The 19,415-nt window shown below is 37.8% G+C and overlaps 1 protein-coding gene across 1 annotated transcript in view; it reads right to left on the reverse strand.

Annotated features, from left to right (window-relative positions):
• Positions 1-19,415, reverse strand: part of SYT1 (synaptotagmin 1) — a gene marked incomplete at both ends in the record, with an annotated part of 99,371 nt that overhangs the window by 71,229 nt on the left and 8,727 nt on the right. The window contains 3 exons of the mRNA XM_080364241.1: positions 1,406-1,573; positions 4,913-5,080; positions 8,185-8,307. Of these exons, the coding sequence (XP_080220367.1) occupies positions 1,406-1,573; positions 4,913-5,080; positions 8,185-8,307 (459 nt within the window). The remainder of the gene's footprint in view (positions 1-1,405; positions 1,574-4,912; positions 5,081-8,184; positions 8,308-19,415) is intronic.

A 19,415-nucleotide genomic window follows, 5' to 3' on the forward strand; every position in this document is an offset into this window, starting at 1 on the left:
TTGCAACAGCAAAACATGAAGTACACAATATCGCACACAATAGTGCAATAAAAGTCCAGTTTGATACTTAATAAAGTTTGGAAGGATTAATACGCCCTGATTTCACATTTCTAGCTTTCTGGTATGCTGAGGCTTTAAAGGAATAGGGCCCTTGAACTGCAAACTTCCTCTTTCTCTTTTTTTCATTTTCATCTTCAGCTCTAAGAGTGGAAGAAAAAAGCCCCATTTAGCATGTATAGCGATGTCACATGCAATAAGGGAGCGCTGCGAATGCTGTCACTATGAAACAATGCCATGCAGAACAGTCTCAATGTAGCAGTGGCTTTCAAATCAATAAACAGTAGAAGAAAGACATCTGAAAATACAGTCTTTAAAAACAAACACTCAAAAAGGCAAGACTGAAATCTACCATTTTTGAAACTCTGAGATGGCTGCATTGCTCAGCGTCTGCTGAATTTTTCACAACTTGTAGTCTAGATCACATATTCAGGTTTTCACTACTTTTATTAGGGAAAGATTTCATCCAGAGATTGTCCCTTTAATTACAGAAACTAAGGTTTGAAACCCAAGCAGCTTATCAGCTAAATTAGACATCAAGGAACTCAGACTCTGATTCCTTCTTCTCCCACCAGAGAACTGAAGCAAGCCGTGCACCCTGACTATGATGAGTGGGCAGATACTATCTAGCAATCAAAAGGAAAAATAATGTAAAACTGAGGACAAAATGGCCTTATAATAAGCAAAAAGCTGGATGTCTCAGTATGAAAAACCTGACAGGATCCACAATTAAGTGATGAAATATCTCCAAAAAGTGACTTGTGTACATGTAGCACTGTACCTACTAAATAATGAACGCACAGGATGTTGGCACAGAGAGCAAAAATAAAAGGGTGATTAATATTTGAGTCAGATGCTGTTCCAAGGTCTTTGTCAAATGCATAATTCTAATCAATGGATATTATTGCACAGCAGCTCAATAAAACGGTAAGATATTTCAATGAAAACCTACCATTATCTTCATGCACAATAAGATGTCTTGAGATGCAGACACTGAGAATGATTAGGGCCAGAAGAAGCCTAAATGCACACTGCTCTTATAATTCAAATTCAAATTCTATATACCCACACTGTATCAATTCAAGAAAAAGTCAAACTCATAAAAACTTTCTTAATATGTTGCCTAAAATATCTAAAAGATTGAAAATAGGATTAGCAAAGGAGAATGTACCATTCAATGAGTATTGGAAAAGATGTTTATCAAAAATTTATCAGGTGAAGTAAGTCTGAGAAATGCTGATAACAGATGGGAGCTGTCTGGGGGAAAAAAAAAATGTTGCTAGTTTGACTGTTTCTCTAGGTAAGGATAAAAGTGTCCTGGGGGAAAAAAGAGTCTCATTTTTCTTACCTCTTCCTTCTCCGCACTTTGCAAGTCTCTCCATTCCTCAGTGACGTGACCGAAGTCCACTGTATTCATCGCAACCTTATATTCCCCAATGATATCATGTTTGGAGAACCGATCAAAGTCATAAACTGCCATCACTAAAGTTTTTCCACCCAGTTCGGAGTATGGCACCTGCAAAGAAGAGAAAATGACAAACTCTGTATCTAAGACAATAAAGATCAGTCCACTACAATGCAAATCTATTTATTTGGTTTATCAGCTGTCATCTCAGGTAAATTGAACTGCAGAGAAAATTATGAGGTGTATTTGTTTCAGAGTCACCAGATGCAGTATTTTTAAAGACTGGGCTTTGGCACTCAATAGAACAAGGTGGCAGCTCACTCATCACACCTCGGGTTTTTCTTTCTACTTCAAATCATTTTGAAGGTGATGAAACTGAAACAGGAAGCCCAATTATTTGCACTGAAGATACATGAACTTTTCACACAATAGTGTCTTTTTCTCAATAAATCAACTGTCATCACTCAGAAATGGGTAGCTCCCAGACTGATGAAAAAAACACGAATTGGCTTACTGTATCTGACACAAAGTAATTAGACACTAAATAGTTCTCTCACAGTACCACTACCTATTACTTATCAAGGTGTATTTTTCATCATTATACCGTTCACACTGTAGACACTAAGATGCGTTCTAAGTCACAGTATACTGCTAGAAATTGTGGTGGCAGAAGGCCAAGTTCTAACTAATTCTCCAGCTGTTCTGATGTGTTTCAGACAGATGCTATGAGTTAGGATGCTTATGAGCCACATTTTTAATATTCAGATGAAGATGTGCATTTCAGGTAAGCTACACTTGAGTGGCTGTCTGGAGAGGCCTGATTTAGGAATTGTTTGGATTTACACTGAACACTTGGTCAATTTGAATATATTCTGCAGGTATAAATGGTTTCCATGGGCTTCAGTAAACATTTATCTATTAATTGTCTATATAAAAAGAGAAATGGAAGCGTGGCATTGTCATTGGCCTAGTTAACTGCAGTATGTTCTGGTCTGTTTAAACCCTGGGACTGATGTCCTTTGTTACTGTTTGGCTTCCACTTGCTTTTAGAAATACTTACTAATAACATGAGTAGTTTTTCTTTTTCATAACATGTTTTATAATGTTTAAAAGAAGCTTTTCAAGTTGTGAACCAGCTCCAGCTTCCATTACTGAGTACAATAGTTTCAGTGAGCACAGAGTTGTGTACTGTAGTAAATACTATTGTAAAATCTATTTTGATTCTGTAAATTCTTTGTAGCTTCTAAAAAGCTAAAAAAGGCAAAAGTATGTACAACAAAAAATTGTAAATAATTTCACTTTTATTTTTATGCAGTCTCAAAACCAGAAAAGAAATGTTCTAAACCTTCTTTCTCCATCAGTTTACAGTATCACTTAATGGATCCTGGATATTTAGAATGCATGAAAAGACTACATGTACTATTATTTACTTTATTTTTAGCAGTATCTTAACCTCAGTAATGCTTATTCTAGCTACCTTCCTTTTTAAAGATCTAGTGGCAGTGCTTCATCTATTCATTATCTCTAAAGTAGCCTCAGCCTCCACCTTTGTTCAGGAATACCAAGGATGTCCTCAGCTCTTGTGAAGGTTTGTTCCCTCTCCCTGCCTTTTGCTCTGCTCAGAGATACTCAGCCTCTTGAGGTAATGTAGGGGAGACCTTGGTAGAAGGACAAGTATAGGAGTGTTTTTCTGTCAGAGACATGTCACTCCTCTAGATATGAACCCTCTTCTTGCTTTGGACCTGAGGAGGAACACCTCCCTCTGCCAGACTGGTGTAGTCCAGCCAGGATTTCTCCGTTTCCTTTTGGCAGCACAGCTGGGGTACACAATTCAGACAGCTGGAGCCTGATGAACACCTGCACCCTGGAACAGCACCCTCGATGTCTGGGAAATGGAAATGAAATGGGGACTAAAACAGGAAACCACCCAAAGAAGAGAAGGAATGGGGTCCAAGGCTCAAGATGCAATATAGCAGAAACATAACCCATCTGGTCCCCACTAACCCATCTTTGTGAGGAAGGCAGGCGTCTCAGAGCTGTGCCCTGGGAGAGGGTAACAAAATGGGCCTGGGCTGCCTGGTGGGCAGCTCTGACAGAGAGAGAGAGATGGGAAGGATACCCACAGAAGCTGTGCACCACCTGAAGTGGGTCACAGAAGTTATTTATTACAGCTGCAATGCTAATTAAATGGTCATTTGTATTTTTCACTGTAGTCCCCAGAATAATGATAGTACTCGGCGTGCTCTGTTGGTTTTCTCTTGAGTACAGACCACAGCATCCAAGCGATGATCAGGACCATACTGGGATGTACCTAAACACTGTCAGGTCTGACGTGGAAAGCAAACTTTCTTCTGGAGCATAAAATCTGAATATTAAAAATGTGACTTAAAACAAGTGGACATTATAGTCCAGGAGTGGATGATCTGATTTATAATATGTGCCATCATCTTAGATGAAAGCATTATTGGTCCTCTCTTTTATTTTGTGAACTGCACGGGAATCTGTAATTTATAACTCTTTTTTCTTTTAAATATTCTCTTAGGAAAGATCAAGAAAAAAAAAAACTCCCCACAAAAGATTATTTTTATGAACATCTTCAAGGGAAAAAATAAGCTTATATATGCAGTAGTAGCTCTGGCCTCCAGGGATATCTTTCTCATTGAATGATTACATAGCCTGAGTCTTTCACTGTTCCTGTTTTCAATCTGTAGCTGTCATTATAAGATTGGGCATAGAAAGGCCTAAAGTAACAGCAAAGGAATGTATATTAGGAGAAGCCCTATGAAACATGCTGTGTAGTATTCCTTTATTGTACTTAACTGGGGTTTAGGTACAGCTACAGTTTTAGAAAAACACTATTGATAGATACTATTAGAAGGACTTAAATATTGCAAGGTAAGGCTTAGCTACATTTATTTAATTCTTATGTTATTAAACCTGATACATAATTTCTTTTCCTAAGTAAAGTAGCACAGCAAAGAATTGCTATGACAAAGTCTAGCAAGATTAATCTGCCATATCGTCCTTCATCCATTTACCTTGAGATTTAATTTTTTGAGGGAAAAAGAAATGGTATACTCAAATTCATAAATCAGACTACAAAGATATTTAAAGAAAATGCTGGTCTAGTGAAATTTACCTGACATTTGTCAAGCTGTCACTGTTTTCTGACTTTCTTGTAAGTTTTATCCAGCCATAAAATATGGATCAAATTGTCATACCTCAGGATAACTGAATGAATAAATGAATGAAATCAAACTGTACCTTTTACACTTACTGAGGTCTGACCCTATGTTAAACTATTTTCATTGTAAGATTGAATATCACAGGTTTCTATAACAAAAAATTCCTGTGCTGCTGTTAGCAATTAACTAGGACATCTAACTTTGTAGGCAAGCATGAGATACATAGTGGCTAAATAAAAAAGTTTCAATAAGTATAAAAAAATACCTTGAATGTAAATTGCTCATTGAAAACAGGGTTAAGAGTCTTTCTGTGGACTTTTGTCTCATATTTCTTCTTCTTATCCGGCAGAAGGAAAACTTTCACATAGGGATCAGATGTACCACCCATATCTAATGCAGGCAGCTCAGCTGCTTGAATAATCCCAACCAGAAGCTGAAAAGAGAGAAAAACAGCAGAATGAAATATCAAACAGATATTTATAAAAAAACTGTAACAGAGAAATACACATGCAGACTCTATTTCTGGTCTATAAAAAACTATTACCCCTCCGCCCCCTTTAAGGAAGGCAAATGAAGCAACACTATAGACTTTAGAAAACCAATTATGGCAGATGCAGACTGTACAAAGGCTGTTTTTAAGCAGAAAAGAGGTTTTCAAAGGGCAGCTGATTACAGCTAAATACAGTCTTCATCTTTTTAAAGACTGCAATCAAATAACTTTCAATTGCTCTCTCCTCTTGTGCATTATTTTTCTATGCTGGGCACCACAAATAGAAATCACATTATTAAACAATCAAGAATGTCTAATTTTGACTACAAAATTTGTATTCTAAGTCCCTAACATGTAACCTTCCCCTCAGCCAAACACAAAAAGGTGATATAGCAAATTCGAATCCTCAGACAGAGCATTATTGAAAACCAATGGATCTTGCAGTCTTCCTTATATTTAACTTCCCTTGCTATGTATATAGATGGGTTTAGGTAGTAAACTAAGAGCAGCATTTTAAAAAATATCCCATGAAAACTAACCTTTGGTAACTAAATCCTAGTAACAATTTGTAATCTCATTGCAAATCAGAAAAAATAGTTTCTTAAATTTCTTATACACTTTTGAAAATAAGACAGAAGCACATTTGAAATTTGTAAATGCTGTGGCCGTGTTTTAAGTGTTATAAATGAAGGCTTATGTTATGTTACATTATCTAGGCACCCCAGCCTGTATAAGACCTCATCAACATAATGGATCTGAGAGAAACAAAATACTTTAAATCTTGTTTCAGACACAGAACTAAGGTAAACATTCAAGTGACTCTTCAAGATCAATCTGGAGACAAGATATTAACAACTAGGAATGAAGTCTGAGAATATTTTCTTCTAAATGAGTGCTTCAGTCACAATATATTTGCTTCTCTCATGGATGAGTTGTTTAAAATTGGAAAGAAGCTCTAACAACTGGAATGCAGAACAATTTAGTCAAACTAGGAAAGAAGCTTCTGAGAGATTCCTCAAAGTTGGACTTGTTTTTACCAGCTTTAAATTCACAGTATGGCCTGCAAGCTTTCCCACCTATAAGACTCTCAGGCTCCATGAAATATTTTCCTTTAACCGTAACACTTCTCCTTTTCTGTCTCTTTCTTATTCTAGATGCATAACAGTTCATAAATACATGGATAGGCTCAGGATCTACATCAAGTCTTTCACATCAAAGAATGAAAAACAAGTCTATGACTTTTAGTTAACAGAGTGGAAAAGGAATTAAATTCTCTTTTAAAATTTGCCTCTAAAACTGAGACATCATGCTCCAGAGAGTGCATTGGTCATCATGTCTCCATTCTTAACCCTGTGCAATTGGACAAATTCCAATCTACAACATAGTTTTAAGCGGCAAAATAAAACAGGAATCCTAACTGAAATAATTTATTACATTAATTAAATACCACACACTTTTACAAACTTGTTGCTTTCCACTCTATTCCTTGTTGTAAAACATAGTTCACAAAATCAACATTTCCTTCCATAACATTCACACAGAAAGTTTGTTTTTGTATTCTAAGGAAACTGAAATCCATTTGTCAGAACACATTTGCAGCTTTTCTTTTCCCCCTCTTTAGATCTTCTGCTTCTGAAGGGTCTAACGCTTCATACTGATTTCATACAGATTTCAAGGGATATCAGTGTGACTCATCACAAGGCCAGGGAATTTGCTCTGGGAGTCGAGCAAAAGCTCCTTTAACCATAGGTTCTTGAAAGGCTTCAGAAAACTTTTTGGCTCTTGCATTGAAAAACAAGCACTGGTAGTCAGAAGACAGATAGTTAAAAAGACAGAGAAATACTATGTGTTATGCCAGGTCATAGCTGTGTGTAAATAGCCTGCTGCTGGCATAGACACTTTTCTTAATTTCTCTTATTTTCTTTGTCTTGCAACAAGTGTACTTCATACCATGAACAGCATCAAATAAAGAATCTGAATGTGGAAATAAATCACAAGTACATGTGGAAGTCTGTTCAGATGAAGAATAAGAATTAAGAGGGATTTAATAGTAATTTCTTTCCCTAAATAGAGTAGAATGATGTGGTTTTGACTGAAGTTGTCAAAAAATGAAATGCAGGCTATGTATTCTCAAGTTCACTGAAGCACATGCAGTAGAAGTGAAGAAGTCAGATGTGTTGGTGTACTTTGGTCCAAAGTTAAGCACAGTGAGACTGTGAATTGGTATAATTGACAAAAGTGATCCTGACCACACAGCAAGAGGCCAGGGAGGGGAATTAAATATAAGCTAGTTCAGGTTGTGGCCAGATCTGTTAAGTAGGTTGATTCTAGTTCCACCCCAAATTATGGTGTCTATTCCTACAGAAAACTCAGCCAAGTATGCCAAAGTTTGGTCTTCTCAGCTTCAGAATAGAGTACTGAAGAAGTATCAGTCCTTGACTGGAGAGATTCTTCTCGTCCGACTTTCCTGTTTTTTTTGGGGACAGGCCTTTTTATTTGGGCTTCTGTTCCAAAGTAAAATTTTCTTGGCTAGTGGATGTACTTTCATGGAGAGCAACTGAACCTGACACAGCTAGTTAATAAGTCAAAGTGCACACCTGATGAAGTGAGAGAAAGCTAGTCCTGGCAATCTTAACTTGCTAAAAGATTCGCAATGAATAAACTTACTTTTATGTCCCTCTCATTTCCTTCCAACTTTTGTCTGCTTACATTTTAAATACCTGAAGGCTAAAGCTATCTTTTACTGTCTGCATGCAGGCTCCGTAATATAATGTGGGTTGACATTGATTGGTGATGCCTTAATATAAGTTATTAATAATCATTAAATAAAACTGTGCCTTCGATTTTGATTAAAGGTGTAATATAAACACGGCGTACATGGAATATCAGTTTAGTAGTGCCTTTGTCATGAATCTTTAGTCTTGCTTTCTCCCTTTACTCCATGCAAGGAGGAAGGAGTTCAGAAATATCTACTGTAACTAAATGTATTAGTTTATTCTCCACTTGCACACACAGAAATTAAATGTTATGGCTTCATTGTTTCAAACCTGATTGTTCTGGAAGTCATAATCTAAAGAATATTGGATTTTCCCTAGTTTCTCCACTTCTTTGGGTTCTTCTTTCTCTTCCCCATCAGTCAGCCCAGTCTCAGCATCATCATCCTTAAGAGCCTAGAAAAAAGGAAGGTAATATTCATAAATAAGACAAACTCTTAAGAACAAGTTTAAAATAGACACTGTCCTCAAATCTATTTTAAAGCCATTAAAAGCAAGCATGACAGCAGAAATCCAAATATGCAGTTTACATATATCTTTATACTATTTAGGTTGCTCAAGAAGATGTTATAAATCAGCAAGCAAGCAATGGAAGTAGGAAGAAAGCTTCTTGGACTAGTTCAAGCAACAACTGTTATAAAACCTGAAAGTAGAAACAAAATACCATCTTGATATCAACAAATTCTTCTGGGCTCACACTGGCTCTTAAAGAGGCACAAGGAGGCAAACATGCTATTAAATAAGCAAAGTCACACATTCATTCAATTTAAGAATATCTTGGCAATGTCAAACCTGGTTGTGCATGCTGTGAATTGTTTGCAATTGGCAACAGGTTTCTGTAGGATTACTGTGATAAAGAGCATGTGCTGTGGATGAGTTCTTCCTACAATCATATGCCAAACATTTTTCATGTTTATTTAGAATGAATATGGAAGCAAAGTTTTCATCATGCCATTAGCAAATGCATGTTTGTGCTTTTCCCTCCCTCCCGAGACCAATTTCATTTATATTCATTCTCGCTATAAAGCTTGGCTGAACCAAATTGATTGAAAGTTGATTTTAGTTTGCTTAGAAAGAAACAAAAACAAAGAAATACAGAACTGCTTACAGCTTTGTCTGTTGCATAAAACCTGCTATTTTTCAAGGACACAGCAGTTATCTTACATTTTATACATAATTAAAATACTAAACGATGTAATCAGGTTTTTTGCTGTACCAGAAAGCGGAAGTATTGCACTGTGGGAAAGGGAATTCATACAATTATTAAACCACATGAACCATAACTAACTATGTAGATCTTATTCCAGCAGATTCTTACCTGTGTAAGAACTGGAAAATGGGCAAAAGTGATGAGACAAATGGTGAAAAATGTGAAAATAAAATTGAGAGTGTGAAAACAAGGAATCAATACTGTGCATTCATTCATAATTGTTGTTTGCATGTTACAGTAAACAGTATGCTTATCTGTAAGAGCTCTATCTGTATGGAAGTTCCTTCTGTATGGAGCTTCTGCTTGCAGAAACCAACTATTAAGCATAAGAATAAGATTTGCTCAGTAATTTCTTTTTTCACAACATGAGGTGAAGAAACCTACAACAACAGGTTGCAGCTGGAGCTTGCTATCCAAAGAGACAGCAAGGGTGGAAAGTAGCTACACCCATGGACGGCGGTGGTTGGTGAAGGAAAGAGCGTGAAAGCATTAACATTCTAACTCAGCCATGAAGGCAGTAGGGGCTTTGCAACATTTGCGTGGGTGTGGTAAGAGGCAAGATTGATCTCTGAGGTAGAAAATGTTATTTTTCAGAAGCCAGATCTAAATTCAAAAGGTCAGACTCAAAACTGTACAGCAATTATTTCTCCACTTTTTGAAATAAGCTAGAAATTCAGCTGGCATAGCTCCACTGAAATCAATGCAACAACATTGATTTATGCAAGCTGAGGAGCCGGGTTAGAGTTAAATATCTGAATGTTAGTGAATGATAGACTCTTTACTAGGAACATAAATTACAGTGTACCTGGACGAGATTGGTGGGAAAGGTTGATAATGGATGAGAATCACCTGTGATGTTGGAAGAGCAATACTTTTTGAACTAAACCATTTCTATTTGGAAGGGCTGTACTGTCTGAAATGAAAATTATTTTGACACATTTTAATTGCCGAGCTCCTAGTGAGTTCCTTAGCTGCAGCACAACATTTTTCTCAGTACAAAACCAAGCATGACGCTTCAATACTGACAGGTTCAATGGCAAGAGGATAGCCTTGGACCAAAGCCAATCTGAGGTACATCCCCTGCAGGCCCATAAGCGGGACTTTCAGGATATGGGGTGATACAATTACACCAAACACCTTGCTTGCCTTGGTAATAAAAATAAACTTGAGGTTTTGAGATCAAGAGAAAAAAAATGTGGCTCAATCCAACCAAAGCAACCATATTTATCTAAGCCTGGAGACAACAGGATGCAATAACTCAGAGTGGGATGTTAACTCCAGGATCAACTGCTCTGAATCATCTCAGTATTGCCCTAGCAGAGGACTCTGTGATAGAAGAGTGATAAACAGCTCCAGTATATCACCATTTCCGGGATAAGTACTGGACTTTCTGTTGTTCTGCCTACTTTTGACCTGAATTTTGTTTGAGAGGAAGTATTCTACAGCCATTCCTCAGGGATAAAAGGGAAAATGCAAAAAGAACCTTCAATGGTAATTTCCAGGTATGAGGGATTTGGAACTATTGCATTAAGGCAATAGTTACTTATCCATGCTCTCTCTAAAAAAATTATATACTCTTCTGCATAGCTGATCAATTCAGGAGATGCCAGAGCTCTGGGTAACTCAATGTGAAAAAGTTTTTACTATCACTATAGAAAATACAAGGCGAAGCTAATGTCCCTCTTGCAAGGGAGTTTTGAAGTGCAGGCAGGAAACATTGCACGGTTGGGAAACTCTGCTCCATACATTATGAGAAGTCTATTGGAAGCTGAAAGCTATTTCCCAAGGAAGCTGGAAAACACTGCATGTTACTCATATCAGCTGAGGAGCTATATGATTCTTCTTGACCTAATCTCAGAAACACTGAAGCACTAAGAGACACTAAGAATGAGATAGTGTTCAGATTTGGCCAAGGTCATGGCGTGAGAGAAGGGAAGAAACGACAAATTATTATCTCTGCAGCAGTCTGTACGTAACAGTTTTTCCCATCAAGAGAGGTATTTGCTTTCAAACTAGAGGCCAATGCTTCAAGATGCCGAGTCAAAGGAAGCACAGAGGTTTCTCATGTTTGATGCAGCTGCTGAGTTCCAAAGAGGAAGAAGAATTGGATTGCTCCAAAGTACTTGAAACACCCCGTAGGGATTTTCATTTTGTATTGAGATTCTCTGAAAGATCAATATTTAATGGAATAGTACTGCAACCCTCAATTTATAGCCCACTGTATCACACTATATTGGATCTTACTGTTGTATTGCTACAATCAGTTAAAATAAGCAGCTATATTTTATTGATTTTAGAAACAATAAAATATTTTTAATTATAAGCCAGCTTTTTCCTCAAACCTCTTCAACTGACACAACTGTGTTCAGAAGGCCTGGATTTAGATGTAGAAGAATATAAGCCTTTCCTTTCCTAATATTTCTTTTAATTCCACGACATTTCAAATGCCTTTTCTGTGAAATAAGCAGCACAGAAATGCATTATTATATTTTGCTGAAGTTCAGCATTATTTTTTTCTGATTTTGGATGACAGTGAAGCTCACTCAAGTGGTTTCTTCATTTCTGCATAACGTATGCAGAAACACACAACCATGAAAACTCTGTATCCTCTTACATGTGTGTAAATATCTGATAAACATAGGCTTACATGTAAGCAGGTGCAGGAATGTACAAAAACAGTGTCAATCCAATTCAACCATTATAACCGTTATGAAATCAGCAAGTGGGAAAAGTTATGTTGTGACAGGGAACTCAACAGACCCACATAATACAAAATATTTATTTTCTTAGACCTGGAAGACAAAATGATTTTTTTGAGCAACTTCTCATTTAAACCATATTTGAATGACCTCTGTAACTAGTTCTAACCAAGAGTGCAGCCATAAATCTACATATGGCATTAGGATTTTCTTTTCTGTGCCATGTTTAGTCAATCGTTCTCAAGCTCATCTATTCTTCAGTGGTTCCTATCGACAAACAGGGCTAAATTACAGCAATCTGGGATGCACAGTTCAGTCTGCTGTTGTTTTTTCACTTCCCTATCGTAATTAACAGTGGTTTTGCAGTCTCCTCGGTTATTAGAGAAAATGCTTTTTTTAATTTTTTTTTATTTTTTTGGTAGTTTCATCTTTTGCATAAAAATGAAACAAAATCCAGAACTGCCAGTAATTGCAGTTCTGTAAACTCCACACCTTGCAGTGGTTTTTTACATTTCCTGGGCTTCCTCCTCCTCCCATTCCCCCAGATGACAAAAGCCTCTCTCCAGTGACGCTGCTTCTCTGATACCATGAAAGTCCTTTGCTTCCAGCTCAGTTCCACTAAAAACCTTTCACCCTGTTGCTGGGTTAACCCCACTGCTATCTACCACAAACCACAAGAGAGATTCTGGGGATTAAAGCAGCTTTATGTACACTTCCATTTAATCCCTCCCAAAACCATGTGTAGAAATCTAGAGAGTCTGCAAGGGATTTCCCACAGCTGGTCTGCTGGTTGCCTCCAGATTCCACGTGTGCAGAAGTTCCAGGAAGGCAAACTGATAGGGGACTTGGGAAACAAAGCAGCTGGGGGAGCATATGCACTTCCTTGCCTCCTATAAGGCAAGGCAGAGGCCACAATCATGTCTGAGTTCCCAGGAGGATGCAAAGACCCATGAACATGTATTTTGATCATAGATTCTGGTCTCGGTTACCTTCGTGTCTCATTGTTAATGCCTAGTTCATGTCATAAGCTATTTAAGAATGCAAGGAAAGTGTCTTTCACTCCTGGATATAAAGCAGCACTTTCATTAACAGAGTTTTTAGGGTATCTTCCGTTCATGGGGTGGCCTATGGCCTACCTTTTGAGGGAGCAAGTTATGAGTAAGCGAGAAGGAGAGACGTTAGGAAGGAAAACATAACCCTGACTGCAGCCTGTAAGTTTATTTGCTGCACAGTGCATGTTGCCGTCCCGAGTTCCATCTCTGCCTGCCCCATCAATCATTCCTTTTGTTCACATGGTGAAGGGGATATTTTTTTAACGAGTGAATGATGCCCAGTCCTCAGGCTTGTGCAATGCCTGCTGAGCTGAATGGAATAAAACAATATTATTTTGTAGCAAGAATGTCCTGTGCCATGTCCAACAATGAATTTATCAGAAAGGCAATTTTTCCTCCACACCTAGGAATGGCTGCTTTTCCACTAATGCTAGTGTGTCTCTTATCAATGTTTTTATGTTCAAAAACACCGTAATTCTGACCTGGCCAACTTTTATCCCAGGTGAAAAGAAAACCTTTTAAAAATTCCTGGCCGATTCCCTATCACAAAGCAGAAAAGCTTGCAATTGTAGCACATTCTCTATCAGAGTCCCTCAGAAGGATAAGCAACACCTCATTCTTTCAGCATCTGCTTTCTCTCCTTGAATTAATTTAAAAAGCATGTTGCACATGGGTTTCCAGTGGCTGAGCCAGGCTTTGGTCATTGTGAAATCTGCTTTGCCATTACTGCTGTAAGAGCATTGGTCTCAGACACCAGCAGTGGGCCACAGCGATGTACACAATGAGCAAGACCCTGCTGTGTCCAGCATGCAAGGCCTTGACGTTACTGCCTTGCTTGTTATCCAGGTTTTAACTGGTCTGTTGGATTATTCAAAAGGCATTCTTTCTCAAGAAGCTCTATGATATTATGTTCAGCTTAAGGAGGCTGAGGGGAGACCTCATCGCAGTTACAGCTTCCTCACAAGGGGAGGCGGAGGGGCAGGTGCTGATCTCTTCTCTCCAGCAACCACCAATAGGACCCAAGGGAATGGCAGGAAGATGTGCTAGCGGAGATTTAGGTTGGACATTAGGAAAATGTTCTTCACCCAGAGGGTGGTGGAGCACTGGAACAGGCTCCTCAGGGAGGCAGTCATGGCCCCAAGCCTGACAGTGTTCAAGAAGCAATTGGAAAACACCCTCAGACATATGGTGTGAATTTTGGGGTTGTCCTATGCAGGGAGAGGAGGTGGACTCAATGATCCTTGTGGGCCCCTCCCAACTCAGGACATTCTATGATTCTACTAAAATACCAACTTATTCTGGTGCAATAGAAGAACACAGCAGAAGCTGGAGGTGTTCAATGTAAAATATGACTACATACATTCAAGTTGGAGCTGTCAAGACCCCAAATCACCCTGATTTTCTTGCAGCCACTGTTTATTTGCTGAAAAAAAGATGTAGCCAATCTCAGTCCGGGGGCCTATTTTGGAAGTTCACCCTGTGAGTCAGGGCTCTGCTTTGAACGCAGGGCCCATGCACATGAACGAAAAGAAGAAAAAGCTCTTGCAAGTCCGCCAGCACTCTCTGCCCCCACTTCCCATATGGCTGTGCCTGGCTGCGCTAAGCAGCAGGCTGTGAGTAGGAGGCAGCTTGAGGCCGCTTGGCCAGCATGTGCTGCTCAATGAATTGTTCTTTCCCCCCCAAATGAATGGCAGCGGGCCAGATGGAAGTGTGCTTTGGGACAGAGCTGGCTCCTCAACATGGGAGGACCACTCTGAGTACTACATTTATTTCTGTTTGAGAAATTTGTCATACTATGTAATTAGGACTACATCTATTTAACAGTGAAAATTAACCTGAATACAGGCAGACATGATTTATTGGGTGCCGTATGGATATACAGGAAAAAAGTTGGCAAAGAACTGTTCTTTTGGCTCTTAAAAAGAAATAAGATCACCCTCTGGCCATCCTCTAAATAGGGCTTCATCAGGTTCCTGATATTCTCATGCTTGAAGGTTATTTTGCTATTTATATTTATTATTTCTAATTTTGTAAAGAATAAATGCCTTTGCTTAAGAAGTAAACAATTAAATATTCCCAACAGGATATGAAATGTATATATCACTGATATGAACTGGTGTTCCTGTTGTATGTTATTCATACCCACTAACATCAGGCACTTAGTACACGAGTATAGCTCTCCATATAATCAGTAGATACAGGTAAATGTCTCAAGAGTGTGATTCAGATCACTTAATTTAGGGAACAATTGCATACTTCCTAGACACTACTCATTAGGAACCTGCAGACTCTGATCTTGAATAAAGAATTCAAAATTTGGTCTGTTAATCAAGAGAATGCAAGAAAGAAACATCCTTGACTATGGAAGCTTCCAGTGGCATGACCTTCAATGTAGAAAATGAGGCACGTAAGAAAATAAGTAGGATCGATATATTCATATCATCCTAACAGTACAATAGGTTACCAAAAAATTAAATTAATTATTTTACAGGAAAAAATATTATTTACAAAGGAGGAAAAAGAAACTCAGGAGACATGCAGAGAAAGCTCTTATGTCTTCTTAGGAGTGACTGAGAGGAGGAGACAGAATGGAAATAATCCCAGCCTTGTGGCTCACAGCTGTTGCTTCCATATTTTCAGGGTTCTGAAGCCTAGTATAAATCTAAGTTACAAAAGAGTTTTGCAGAAAATTCTGCAGAACACAAACACTAGTCTATAACATCATACCTTCATAAACATGTCATTTTTTTGCATTTTTCAGGAAGTTTTGAGTACCCTGCATGTTGCTTTCTGAGGCATGTGGAAAAGTAGGATACCTGGTCAAGCCTCGGGTTGAATTAATGTACAAATGGGACACAGTCAATCCATTTTGACTGCCACAGTATAGTTAGTGGGCTTGTTTTCTAAGAAAGGCTTGTCCTCACTGTTTCTGACTACTTTTCTGCATTGTAATAGCTTTGCAGCACATACTGTCTTTTTGAGTGTGAACTGGGATGTCTCATGGCATTGTGGATAAGGTATGGTGACCACTAACATCAGTGTGGGCTGAAGTTGCCAACGAATGGGAATTGGCATGTTGAGACCAAGAAAGGTGGCATTGTGGAATAAGTACATTCACTATTCTCTGGATATTCAACTGAGAAAACAATCACATGGGCAAAAATTGCAGAAGACCACTGCCAACAAGTCCTCAAAAAGATCTTCTTGGATTATTTTTGGCACTAAAGGCTTGGGTTCCTTTGAAAGAAATCCAGCCTCTCTAGATGTCAGTGTAGATTTTACTGACTTCATTTTGGCTATTGATTTCATGGTCCCAGGTCAATACACACTGCTTTGAAATATTTGGGGGCACCTAACCTTAAAAAGCTTGTTCCTTCAGTATTTTGTCTGCATGAAGGCAAGGGTGTTTATTATTCAACAGTTAAAATCATAAAGTGAAATAGTCTAAGAAAGCCATATAATGTTGAAGTTCGGTTAGGTGCAATTGCAGTCTTAGTATCATATTACCTTATAATGCCCTGATTTTTACTGCTATTAATACATGAACATTAATCAGAATATTCTGATTAAGTTACTAGATAACCCTGATGTAAAAGGAAGGCCTACATAAAGGAAAAACAAACATACAGAGAAGTCAGGTGGCTGACTGAAGGCCACAGTAAGTCATTTACAGAGCCAAGAATATTTTCCTCATACTCCAGGGTGTAGTACATATACCTGATCCCAAATCTCCTGTTTCACCTAAGAGACACATTCACTGTAAGCCAAAAATCTTTCACTAGTGACAGTGTTTCAGCCTGATGCAATGAGAAAAGACGGAGCTGTTAAATCTCTTTCTGCACAAATGCTTTGTGACCTAATAAAATGTTCAGAGCACCACAACAGTATTTCTCCAAGCAATAGGGCTAAATTTTTGTAATTTTTCAGTGCTGCTGCTCATGACTGGAATGATTACGTCTATACCTTTCCTCAGCCCACAGGCTGAGCTTAAGCAAGAATTTTGTTGTACCAATGCATTAAATTCAGACCCAGTATATCAGCAGCTATTATACTGTCTCTGGACCTGGGTGTTTGGGGGCTTTTTTTCCCCCTAAACCAGAAAGTAGTGAGAGCCACCAAGGGCATGGCAGAGAATGGAAAGTTATCAAGATGAAAACTGTAATGGGAAGATCATATAAAAACACCGGTGCTAGTTGTCATTCAGTTGCACGAACAGAAACCTGGAGTAAGACCACTTAAAAGAGTTTGGTATGGAGCATTAAGAACTTTAAGTGTAGGCACTGCAGTGAGATGACATGAGAGCCCACAGCAAGCTTCATGAGGTACCAAAAAGTTTAGCAACACTTAGGAAGTAAGACATTAAAAATACATACTGCTTTCATCTGCTTTTGATATGGTGACATTTATACAAAAAGGAAATAAAATTAGCAAGTTGTTTTGATGTGCCTATCAATTTTAAACTTGAGCTTTCTAGTACAGTTTGACTTAATACTTTAACTACAGAAAGAATGACAATGGCTTTTCTTTTGCCCTCCTCCAGCCTCCCCCCTAAATATATACTCAACCAAAAAAATACCCAATCAATTTAGTTCAGCCTCTTGATGTGTATATCAAAGCTACTACATATAAATCTCAGCTGAGGAGCCAGAGCTGTCAGAAAACCATATGTATCAAAGCTTTAGACTAGGTGCGTCCAAATAGCAAAATAAACCTACCGCAAGTGACAATCCAGAACAGTCATGAGACACAACATAGACAAGGAGGACATAGAAGGAAGAAATAAAAATTAAAACATCCACACACAAACGTTAGTAAAAACCATGGAGAAATGACCTTTTACAGTAGTATGCTCATTAATGGTCTGCCTCGCCTAGAAATAATCTAATCCTCCCAGTGGCCATTGGTGGAGTTGTATACTCTACTTGAAAAAGTAAGCATTGTCTGCAACGAAAATGGGTTTCAAGACCAAAAACCTGAACTTATTTTCAACTTCTCTCCCACTTTACCTCAACTATATTTGCTCATCATCGCTCTTATTTCATAAAGTTTCTCATTTGAAATATCATACTAGAAGTGGTGTTCAGGAAAGTGGACACTTTGAAGCACAAATCTTCTAACAGAGACCAAAATTTCATTCCACTTTCTGTAATATCTAACTATCATGTGTGAGTATGGATCTGACCGCATCTCTTTGTCAAAAGGATCTTTTAACTATGTCAAGCTACATGTCTCTGTAATGATTTGGCACAGATGTGCAGGTCAGCGTGAGTACATGTAGAAATTCTCTTTGACAAACAAAACCAGACTAAGATGGAAATTATATTTCCAGAAGCTGATACTTTCAATTTACCAAATGCTACTCCCTTTCAAGTTTTGTGTGCCTAGGGAACTAGGATCTTGCAAGATGCCAAGTGCCTATCAACTGCTATTATGCACTTTCAACTAAGGCAGCAGGTAATTAGCACTTGCAGGTTCAAGCCTAACAATGAATGAACTAAGCTCTTTGGGATTTTTTGACAACATTTCAGATCTTTGGTATTGTGTGTTGCCCTTTATAATGGCATTAGATTTACATCTTGATCTTGAATATTTTTTTTTTTTTTAAACATTAAAATATGCTTCTTTTGAAGAGCTAAAAGGCATTTTTCCACCTTTGTACTTTATGCCAGAGCCCCTAAAGTGATTCAGCTCTCTTAACTGAAATACTCTGCACTTAGCATTGTGTTGAGTTCAGCTTGCTATATTAAAACTTTCACTGATAATTCAAGAATAAACTGTCAGAATAAACAATCAATCACACTGAAAAAAAATAAAAGACAGCTAAGATTTCATAAATTAGGAATTTCAGAATGCCTAGGACTTATGCACTGTACATTATCCGACTGATAGGTATAAGTTTAAGGGGCTAATTTAAGTAGCCTCTTTTTGAAATCCCGGTGAAGAGGAAGCTTGACTGGAGAGTTGGTGATTCATCCACTTACTAAAGGTCTAACATTTACATTTCTCAACTAAGAATCTACCCTCCTTACATTTAACTGTGCAAAACAAGATATATTGATTAAAATCCCAAATACTTGGGAAAAAGTATGTTTAAATAGCTATACAGAATATTTAGATTGGAATCATCTTACAATACCTATCTGTGCAAATTTCAAAGTTTGAGTTCTCTTTATAGACAAGAGCCGCATGATTCAGCTCCTTATCAAATTTTCCTATGACACAAATAGAAATAAAATTCAATATTAATTACATAATGCAATTTTGCATTTAATAGATCTATTTTCCAAGAATCCATGGTCATTTATCCAGGTCCTAATGAATATAATTAAAAACACTTAATAATAAATTGTAAATACAACAATGTAAATTGTAAATACAACAATGGCCTTACACGATATGGAACAAATTCCACATAAATATCATTCAACAAATTGCACATTTTTTGTCCTACAACAAAGTATTAGCTTTGTTATCATTGGTAGAACATAACAACCATTTCAAGGAATTTTTCCACAAGCATAATCAAACAGTTCTTCAAAACTA

Source organism: Nesoenas mayeri (genome assembly GCF_963082525.1).
Source record: "Nesoenas mayeri genome assembly, chromosome: 1".
Taxonomy (NCBI): domain Eukaryota; kingdom Metazoa; phylum Chordata; class Aves; order Columbiformes; family Columbidae; genus Nesoenas; species Nesoenas mayeri.